The sequence below is a fragment of the Miniopterus natalensis genome, chromosome 4 (assembly GCF_054644295.1).
Source record: "Miniopterus natalensis isolate mMinNat1 chromosome 4, mMinNat1.hap1, whole genome shotgun sequence".
Taxonomy (NCBI): domain Eukaryota; kingdom Metazoa; phylum Chordata; class Mammalia; order Chiroptera; family Miniopteridae; genus Miniopterus; species Miniopterus natalensis.
Window position 1 is genome coordinate 32,831,013 of NC_142084.1, and position 11,292 is coordinate 32,842,304.

At 34.8% G+C, this 11,292-nt stretch overlaps 1 protein-coding gene across 1 annotated transcript in view; it reads left to right on the plus strand.

Annotated features, from left to right (window-relative positions):
- Window positions 1-10,998, plus strand: part of PCDH10 (protocadherin 10) — a 39,185-nt gene extending 28,187 nt beyond the window's left edge. Inside the window, exon 5 of the mRNA XM_087816483.1 lies at window positions 10,880-10,998. Coding sequence (XP_087672609.1) covers window positions 10,880-10,899 — 20 coding nt within the window. The 3' untranslated portion in view covers window positions 10,900-10,998. The remainder of the gene's footprint in view (window positions 1-10,879) is intronic.
- The last annotated feature ends 294 nt before the right edge of the window (window positions 10,999-11,292 follow it).

Here is an 11,292-nt window from a genome sequence, read left to right on the forward strand (position 1 = left end):
CCTGAAAAACTGCCCCAGCTTTGTGTGAATATTTATTCGCTAGGCTCTCTGTGCAGTTCTCATTGCTTTGTGATCCTGTGGGCTTTCTATACTCTGGCTTTCACATCAGTTTTACATATATAAACGTAACTGTATATCATTATTTTACTTGAAAAACAAGAGGCCCAACAACTAAGTTGCAGTGTCCAAATGCTTTGAAGCAACACATGTTCTTATTTCTGGTTGTGTTTATGTCTCTTATGAAAACAAAAAATTCTCATATTTTATAAAATGGTAAAATTTCCTGTTATTAATAGTACTGCTTCCCAACTATGGAAGAAATGAAACAGATTTGTTTCCTTCTTATTTGACATATCTGTGAATGAAATTACAGTGTCTTTTATTTTATTTTTTTAGCTTTTAAAAAGATATTTTTATTGAGTGCCTAGTATGTCTCAGTTATATTATTTATAGTTTTGCATTTAATTTTTGCAACAATTTTTCCAGGCAGTTATTAGTATCCCATTTGTAGATGAGAAACCTAAATTGAGGGAATTTAGGATACATAGCTAGAAAGTGGTAAAATTGAGATAGAAACCCACCTTTTGTTCTTATTCCATCAGTCTTGCTATTGCCCTATAGCTATTAAAATGGTGAATATATCATTTTATGTTCTTCTATTTTAAATTAACACTATGTGATAGAATTATCATTGTATTTTATTTTATATTTTATTATTATTGAATTGATTGGGGTAACATTGGCTAATAAGATCATATAGGTTTCAAGTGGACATTTCTATATACATGACCTGCATATTGCATTGCGCCCATCACCCAAAACCAAGTCATCTTCCATCACCATATGTCAACTATATGAAGCATTTTCTCTTTTCTCAAAATATGCTGGTTTTCAACCAGCCCATGCTGTTTGAAGTTTCTTATTTCATTCAATGAACAAGATATTGATTTTATTAGAACAGATCTCTGGTTATGTTTGAGAAAGATCCTTTAGAGGGCAGTGAAGGTAGGATTTACAGAACTCTGCTTTGGAGCCAGCATCGGGCGCTGCTGTGTGGCTCTACCTGGGAGAGAAGCGGGGCGCCCTGGGCGGTCAGCGAGGCGTGAACTAAAGCGGGGGATTGCAGAGCAAATTAACGTGGAGAAGTGGCTCTTCTAGGTTGCCAAATCTAGAAAACAAATCCAAGGGGAATAGTGGAACTTAAGGTTTGAAAGCTATGTTTTGGAGAGGTTAGGACATGTTTTAAGTAATAACAGCAACAGTAATAGTAGTTAACAGCTGTTAAGAACTTGTTATGAATCTGGCACTATTTAAGAACTTTTCAGATACTACTCCATGTAAGCCCTACAATAACCAAATAAAATAGGTATTCTTACGATCTGCATTTTATAGATTATAGAGTTAAAAAAAGAAGATTTCCAGTAGCTTGCCAATGGCCTCATGGTTAGTGAGGGAGGGTCAGGCTTTCTATTTGAGGCTATCAGATTCTAGAGCAAGCATTTCTAACCAATTCACCACTTGAACTTTAGGCTTAAGAAACCGGACACTATTCAGAAGGAAGTCAGTAAGGATTAGTTGTGTGGGGTTGTATTTTTGTTTTACTAGCAGAGCATTCTTGCAGTTATCATGCTTTGTGGTCATAAAGGCCTGGTAGACAAGGAAAATCAAAGAATGGCTATTAGAGAAATTTTGAAAGAAATCCATAGTATTAGAATTTTAAATGTAGTAATAAAAAGTAAAGAAAGCAGTTATCAAGAATGGTTCTCAGTGCTTGAGACTGGATGATTGGGACAAGACTGCTTCCCTATTACTACTACTATTACTACTAGTACTACTACAACAACTACTACTAAAGCTTATATGCTGGGAGGGAATCAGTTTTGAAATGAAAAAGTGTACTTTCTTTTTTAAATTAAGAATTTTGGAAGTAAAAGGAGACATGAGGAAAGATAACTGAAAATACTAATAGATTGAGATGACAGATAGATAGATGATAGATAGCAAGGGTTATTTATTTTGAGGTAGAAAATCCTTAATCAAATATATCTGACCTTTAATTACTTAAAATGTGTTATTTTGAGTGCCACATTAAAATTGTCCCTGTCTCTTCCTGGTTCTGTGAGTTTCAGACCAGATGTTTCTAGGGCGAGATTTACTTGTGAGTGTCTCTCTGTAAAAGAATTAACTCGAAAGCTATATATATATATATGTATATATTTTAAGTTTCAGCTTCACAGTTATAAAGTGAATTTAATATTAGTCTATGATCATTATCTGCCTTATATTTTTTTTGTTAAAATTTGTGGGGAAAATGCCTCATGATTTTCTCTAGGTTCCTAACTTTGATTGCTGCTGACACTACCCGAGGCTTGAGATAATGGGATAGAATCACTTTCTTCCCTGAGCAGCTCATTTCATCACTTTCTTCTTCCTTTCACAATTATCCTTAGAATTGAGTTATCAGCCACTAATACCCAGACAGTCATTTTGACTGCAAAATGTTTCGTTACATTTGGAAGATTTAGGGTGATGAAATGCAAACTATTTCCAGATATGTAAAGTATAAAATCTGGAAATGCTCCTGGGCTCTGTGAGAAGACACACATACATTTTCTCTTGTGTTTCCCTAACCCCGTCCTTTCTGTTTAGCTCACCAAAATTAGTGAAGACCCCTCTCCTTTTGCATCTGGCTTTCCTGTCAAATAATTAGAGTATTTATTTACATCTACAGACATCTGACTTCAGTATTCCCTGTAAAATGTTTGAGAGGCACTCGGTTGCAGCCACAATAATGCTCACATTTTTACTAGCTTTAAAAGTTGTTGTTTTTTAATATTTAAAATCTGCCTAGTTTTTGCTCTGTCATTCAGTGATTGTCAGCTTCTTGATACACCATTTTTCCAGGACCGTGTACTTGGACACATTCTAGTCTCCCTGGGAAATGCTCTCTCCTTTACAAAACCGCTCCTCACCACATCTGCTCACCACCTCTCACTCATCAATCAAGATTTCAAGTCCTTTACCTTTGAGAATCCTCCCCAGACAAAGAGATATGTGCATTCTTTGGGTAACTTCTTACAGATTTTTATACAGGATTTCTGTTTTAAAATATCCTGTAAAACAATTGTTTGTCTATTGGATTGTGAAATCTTTTAGAGCAGAATCCATGGGTATTCATTTTAGAGTCTCAAGTCCCAGAGCTCCGTCCGGGGCAAACACCCACAAATGCTTATAGACAACAGCAGTGCCTCAGGAAAGGAAACATCCTGACACCAAGGAAGCAAGTGCATTTGCTTCTCGTTAATAATCTAGGCATCTTCCTGATTTATGTTTAATTAATTAATTAATATAATTAAAATAATTAATTAATCTAAGTATAGTAATCTCTGAATGGCAAGACAAACCAAACCATACCCAAAACCTAACCATCTCTACTCCTAACATCCTCCCGCCTGATTTCATCATCTTTCAACCTTCCACGATTTTCACTTTCTGTTCGTTTTGGCCTTAGTTACACTAGTGCTCCTGTTCTTTTTTTCTAATCGGTCACTTTCTCTTTAACAACTCCTTGAGCCTCATGTCTCACCATCACCGGCTGCTAATTTCACTCATCTATTTCTTTTCAATTGTCTGTCATATATAATTTACAAACATAGATGTAAACAGTAAGAAAACATAAATAATCTTAACGATGAACGTAAAGGGGACCCATTGTAGACTCTGACTATGGGGGGAGGCTGTTGATAAGGGTAACTATGGCTATAGGCAGTTTATCTGACTTTCCTTTAGGTTTCTGAGGTTTCCATTTAACAGTTTTTAAATGTTGGTATTTTTATTAATAATGATTATCTAATAAGTTACTTCAGTTTTTTTCTTAGATATTGTGTGTATTTATGGCATCTAATGTGAATCTCAGATACTTAAATAAAAATAATGATACAACATTTATTTATTTTTTAGTGAGAACTTTATTATGAGATATATAGGTGGGTTTGTGTTTTGTCATATTTTAATAAGGACATAGATATTTTATATATCAGAATACATTGCCAATACTATTTAAGCAGATTTTTTTACTAGCTCCAACAAAGGTTGATTACTTAAAATTTTGACTTTTTCCTAGCTTTATTGTGACATTTTTCATAGATAGTTAGTGTATAACATGGCCAATACTTTTACTTTATTACGTGGTTAAATATTTATAGTAATTAAGATGAACCCCATTCAAACACTAGAATTAAAATTCTAAAATGTAATAGACCTATTTAAGGATCTTAGTCTTGCCATGTAATTAGAATTTAACTAAAGTGCTTTTAAACCTTAACAAGCATGATATAATCTTATTTCAATAATTTAGCATTTTTGTGATGGTTTTTAAAGCTGATTTTTGATTCACTGTCTATCAGTTTTCAAAACTCTATCTGATGATAGATGAAATTGAAGGGTAAGAGGTTTCTAAGATATAACTAAAATTAAAATGTTTACATAGGGTTAGATTTTAAAATAAATAATTTAAAATTATATGTATTGTGCAAAGAAAGAACATTTTATCTAATATGTTATATTTATCTCACAAAAGCAAAGATTCCACTCCAAACAAGGTTAAAATTTTTAAAATAATTTAAGTAACAATTAAGAATGTATTCATTTATGAAAATTAAGCAATTAGTCATTGAATATAAATTTATATTTTAGGTAACAATTTAATTTCTTTATCTCCTTTTGATTCTGACATTTTATTTTAAAATATTTTTTGGTGGAAATATCTAGAATATTTATTACAAGAACTATAGTACTACAAAATAATTAGAAAATATAGTGCAACATTTTTCTAGAAAACAGTGTAACATTTGCCTCAGTGGCAACTAACATGTCACCTGTGGTGTCATGAAGCAGTTGCTTAGAGGACAGGTGGCCAGTTTTAACAGATATAATATATGACACCTAAATATTGTATGGGACAGATGTATACTGACAAATTATTCCTTGTTTATGTGAAATTCAAATGTAATTGGCCAACCTGTACTTTAGCTGACAACCTTTCTCAAGGTGTTATTGAAGCCTACATAGTCAGGCTTCCTAACCTGCTTTAGTGTGGGAGTATTTTTCTCGATTCAGAAAAACAGTGGTCAGCTTTTATTTCTCAGTGTGTCAGCATGTCAGCTCCCTCTGAGCCTGCAGTTCCTGTTTTAAACCTGCTGTTTGTTTTGACATAGAAATGACTGCAATATGTTAGGGGAAATCATATCATCAAGCATATTGAATAAATAGCCATACTTTTACACACAGTTTCTAAGTCGTGTATGCTGTACCTTTTTTTGAAAATAAACTTGTACAAATTGTGTTATAAGTATTTTATTTACCAACCAAGGAGATTTTCCATTTGTGTTCATGGCTTTATTATCTAAGGTTTTGGTTAAATTATTTTGAAATGTTAGCCCTGTTTAAGTAAGCTATTAGTAGTTAATAAATTAAGTACATGACTATGTAGTTTTTAAATGAAGATCTTACATATTTATTCTTAAGTTTTCCATTTCTCACAGCTAAAATTTATGCTTGGTTTTCATATAAAATATGAACTTGTACACACCACTAGTAGTTGGTCTAATATTGTGCTACAATGATGTCATTTGTTGAAAATAGATTTATCTAGGTGTAGCACCCTTATTTTTATAAGAATAACCAATCCCATTCAGGCATGTTCCATGCCTTCTGCTTTGAAAGTTAATGCTCATTTCAACCTTACAAAAAGTAACTAATAGATCTCCTTATAATGTAGTTTTGAAATAAACTACTTGAAATATAAGTATCTAAATGTCAGTAAATATTATCAGTAAATATGGATATTCTCAAAGAAAAAAAAGGGACAATTTATCCTTTAAAGGCACGTATGGATATCTTGTTAGACTCTTAGGTGCTAATTTAGACAAAAGTATTTTTTTGTCATTATTAAAGTAATATATAACTGAAAAGATATTTCAAGGTTACTTCTTTGCCGGTGTGAAGGATATGATTTCCAGATTGTTCTGGAACAAATCAGAGTTTCCATATTTTAGTAGATTATGATACAGAATCTCAGAAAAATTTTCAATGATAATCATAAACATAGAGAGCAATATATGTTAGAGTTTCATTTCCTAAATATAGGCCAATGTAGGATAGGATCAAAGCACCTAAAAGTTAATTCAGTCTCCAAACTTGATGTTAAGATATCGTGAGGTTAGGGGGGTTTGCTTGTCAAAGAGAACCTGGTATAGTGGCCAAAGTGTTCTATGTAGGGTCACATCCCATTACTTCTGATCCCCCCTTAAGAAAAAATTGTTAAGCTTCTAAAGCATAATTTTTAATATTTCTAGAAAAGTTTGCAATAGATCCCTTCAATATATAAAATTCTATGCAAGTGCAATACCATAGTAAGATTTTTTAAACAAATAATTTAAGACTTTAACAGTTTTAGTGTTTAAGAAAGATATTTAGGATGTTGCCAATTCTTGTGCCTAGATGGAAAAGTTATGCATGATTACTGTGTGTCTTTGAAAATCTTGCTCAAATCAACTCAGATAATGCTAATAATCAAAGTGTATTGTCTCATGGAAGGAGTTGATACACTATCACTGTTTTTTTGTTGTAGAGTTCAAAGCACTCTTAATCCATATAATTATTCAGCGAGAAAGAATTTTAGAACAAACAAAACTGAGTTAACTATAATTACACTACCCTGTTAAAAATATTAGTGGCAGTCAACACGGTCACAGTAACTCAGAGTAGGTATTTCCTTTTGAAACATTTGTAAATGCACTATTGCCTTTGTGAGAAGGTGGTTTTACATTACACATGCACATAACACACAAACACACCCGGGTGTACAGAAACTTATAGAAGCCTGTGGATCCTCTGTTTAGAAGGAACCCCATGATGTTTCTGTCTTTCAGGTTATGATCGGCTTTGTCACAGGCAACAGAGAGCAGGTGTTTCTGGCTTCGCCAAGGGGTAATGGGCTTAGACTCTTATGTGCCAGATTAGCCTTAGATATAAAGAAGTGTCCTGATGTGAGGCTCATTAAAATTTGGATGAGCTCCCGAGTAGGTTACTGATCCCAGCCCCTGAAGTGTTTTACTGTAGTGGAGGGTCTCAGTCACCTGGGATGTTTGAAGGCTGTTTTTTCTTTCAGTTGCAGAACTAGATTAGATCACTTCACAAGCTTTATTTATTGCTTTAGCTTCTGTGGTTTATACTCTCATGAAGTATAAAGGGTATTTTGCTTCCTGCTATGCAAGCATAGGAATGTGAATATTCAAATTATTAAATTATCCTTTCAGTATATTGCACAAAATTATTTTTAACAGGCTATTATGTTAACATACATGATACAAATAGAATAGCAGTACTGATGTTTCTACAACTGTTTTGGCAACAAACATGTTCGCAGTCATTTTTCTTTAGTCATTAATCAGAATTTTTTAAAGTTTCATAATTTAATATCATATTTCACAAATTATCAAGGGCAATAACAGGATTCCACAATATAAGGAAAAATATGCATTGTGAAACTTTCATTAAAATTATATGTATGTTAGGTATACACATACATATATATGCTAAATATACACACACGTATATGCATGCTAAATTATAAGAAGGTAGGTATTTGAATATCTCTTTTCCACTGAGAGTAATTTTTTTTTTACCTGTAGTTCAGCGAGTAAGGAAGTCTTAAATGCAACATTTCCATGACTCACTATGAAGAATAAATGCAGGGAACAAATAAACAGAGGTAAAAAGGAGTTCTAACAGTCTCTTTCCTATTCCTTCGGATTTGACCCAAAGGAAAACATTTCATCCACATCAGGTGACCACATCCCCACATATGTTGATGAAAACCTAGGGGGAAAATGCACTTGTGAAATTCTCCAAGTGGGCTTTCCTAATTCCAAAACACAGGAGATTTCAGAAAGCAGAGCGCGTCGATGCATCTGACCCACCCTCTGCAGCCCGAGAGGCCTCAGCAGACGCGTAGTCAGAACAGTCAACCCTGTGGGATAACTGTCACCGGCCCGGACTCTAAAATGTAATACCATTGATTTTTTTAAAAAAAATAACATTTGTGTGTTCCTTGTTCACTGTTAACTCATGCAGACCCCAAAACAATAATGATTACTCCACATTCAAATTCACCCCTTAGAAACCTCGAAACAAAATGTGTGTGACCATGCCTTTGGGAGTGAGGCAGCATTTCAGTTTCTCTGCTTGGTCCGGGGGCTTCACATCTGGCGGATCAGCCTCTGTAACGGGGAGGTCACCCCCACTCCGATGAGCGCTCACCTTCGGGCTCAGCCCTTGTGCGTGTCCCATTTAGATTCGCATTTCTGAATTAACAGGTCGAAGCAGGTCCATTTAATAAAAGGTGATAATATTTTGCAGACAACGATTGGAGTAGGTGCACTTTAAATAAAAGCAGCACACAGTAACCCTAAGCAGTAACTAATATATGCGCTTTAAGCTTATGTTTATATTTAAGAGACTGAGTATAATGTGCTAAACTTCTGTGTTCTGACCACTGTGAACCACTTTAATAACACGATTGCTTTTTGTATTCTAAGTCAAATGAACACATAATATTGATGCTAGTAGCTTTTCTCATAAGTAATCTTTTATCTTAATCAGAAATATTTTACAGATTTAAAGATGCATTAGGTTAATTAATTTCTGCATTTATGCTAAGATGTACCAGCTTTTCAGTATATTCATTTTTTTCTCGAATTCTTTTTTCCTTGAACTGCTAGAATGATGTTTCCTTTAAATCAGTATTTTCTGACATACTATTTAAAGAAAAAACTTCAACCTGTAAGTAATAGCTCTAACTTATTCTGAAAAGAGTAATAGTCTTTGTAGGGTGACCATATTTTCTGGGTTGTCCAGAAAAGCATAAGGTTATATCTTGTGTAATTGTTAATAGTGCTCTCTTTCACTCACACAGTTGTTCCGTTTCGAGTATAAGTTATGTGGTCACTGTAATTATTTGTTCCAATTTATTTTAGAAACCTGAATTTCTATGGTGGCTCACTATTCTAACTTACCAAATAATTTTAAATTCTGATTGGTGTAAACAAAATATATTTGAATCATTTATACTCAAGTTTATCATGAAACAGGGAATTGAATTCAAGGTCATAGAAAATAGGATTTGATTCTTTTAAAAGATTCTTTAAAAAAGTTTCTATTTGCTAATAGAATATTCTCTGTAGCATTATGGCCAGGTAAGGTATAATTGCTACCCATGTGGCCCTGTGTTGTGGCTAACTCATTCTATAATTCATGATATCATATGATATAAAGCAAAATATGTTTTGATTCTTTTCAGTACTGGTTACTACACAGTATATGCATCCCTTTATTTGCACTTTAATTTCTGGCTATGGTGGTAACTGACTTCTACAATTTTAGTTGTTGTGATTCTGCTAAAAGGTGAACTGGTGAAGAATGTTTGATAGTCTGGTCAGAAACTGAGTCTGTGAGTAAAAACGAATGAGAAAATCATGGAAAATAAATTAGGAAAAATATATAATTAGATAATCTACTTGAAATGAATGGAAATACCTTGAGAGAAATTGCACTGACCAGCATAGTCTTACATTTGTAAAAAAAAAAAAAAGGCCAAATTCACCAGATTAAAACAATTTAGTTATGCTATGTAGTTTAGTTCTTAATTTTTAAAAATTTTAAAATATTTTTTAAAAAGATATGTTTTGATTGATTTTTAGAGCGAGAGGAGGTGAGAGGGGTAGAAAGATAGAAATATCGGTGGCGATAGAGAAACATCAGGAATCAGCTGCCTCCTGCGCGCCCCGTGGGGACTGAGCCCACAACCCGGGCATGTGCCCTGACCAGGAATCGTACAGGTGACCTCTTGGTTCCTGGGTTGACTCACAACCACTGAGCGGCACTATCCAGGCAGTTCTTAATTATTCATGAGATATACATATATGTGATTTTTATCACACTGGAACAATCTTGATTTTCAGCACATTTTTATTATTCATCTATGATATGCCTGATACTGACCTAAGGGATGCAAGTTTCTGTTCTCATTGGGCTCATTGTCAAATATTAGAGATTATGGAGAGATGGGAAAAATAGCCTTTATCACTGTAAATGTATACACATCTTAAAAGCATAAAATCTGAATAACTGAGTCTGGACATAATTCAATAAATTTTATAGGACTGGATCAAATTTGATAATATCTTTTCCTCTCCTTTGCTTTCATCCTCTTTATGAGAAAACTTATTTATATCAGGGAATAAATTTATGTATTTTAAAAAAGTTGTATACCATAAAAAGGTTTGGTTTTCATATACTTTACAAAATGAGATAAAATAAACCCAGAACATATGAATCACCCTTCTTTAACTACATAAACACTTTCTGGTACAATGTTCTGTATCATATCTTGATTTAGTATATATCATTTAGGGTTCATTAAAATAAATATATAACAAATTGTTCATAGATATTCTAAGGACTTGTTCCGGAAATGTAAGAGCCACACAGCTTTTTCAAATATTCTCGTTACGTGTGAGTAGTGAAGTAGGGACTGGCTTATACATACAATCTCCCATCATTGGGGGTTGGTATATAAAGTTCACATTTCCCATGCAAAACTGATTTGTCAAAATGTCAAAACTCCCATCTTCAGAATGCCCAGCACCAGAGTGACTGTGGCCCTTAGAAAGCCCAGGTAACCCTGAAACCTGACAGCAGGGGGCCTCCTGTGGGGCCCCAGCTCCTTTGCATCGCATCTGATTGTTCCAGTGACGCTGGGTCTGAGGCAGGGCGAGCGGGCTGCGTTTCTGAGCGCTGTTTGTTTTCTGTCCGGCAGCACGGAAGAGGCTCTGCTAGTCGGTTCTGCAGCATCCCCGGGGCAGCCTGACCTGCACAACGTCGACCAACAAAAGCATCCACCTTTCAGCTCGGCGGGCTCGGCCGCCCAGGGGCGCGGCGAGGGGCCCGAGGCAGGAGGCGCCGGGCCGCGTGGCCCCGGCAGTGCGCGCCTGTTGGCAGCGCGCAGCTCGCTCTCCCGGCCCCGCCGAGCCCTCCGCACGCCCATCGCCGCCGCGAAAAGCCAGTCAGAAGGAAAAGGAAATGTGTGCATTACAAATGCAATATCGCTGTTTTAAACTGGACTGTTTTATATTATTTTTGTGTGATCAAGTGTTCCCCAAACTATTCCAACTTTACGAAAAAGATTGTGATGATGTTCTTTTCACCTGTGGGTTATAAAAAAAAAAGATG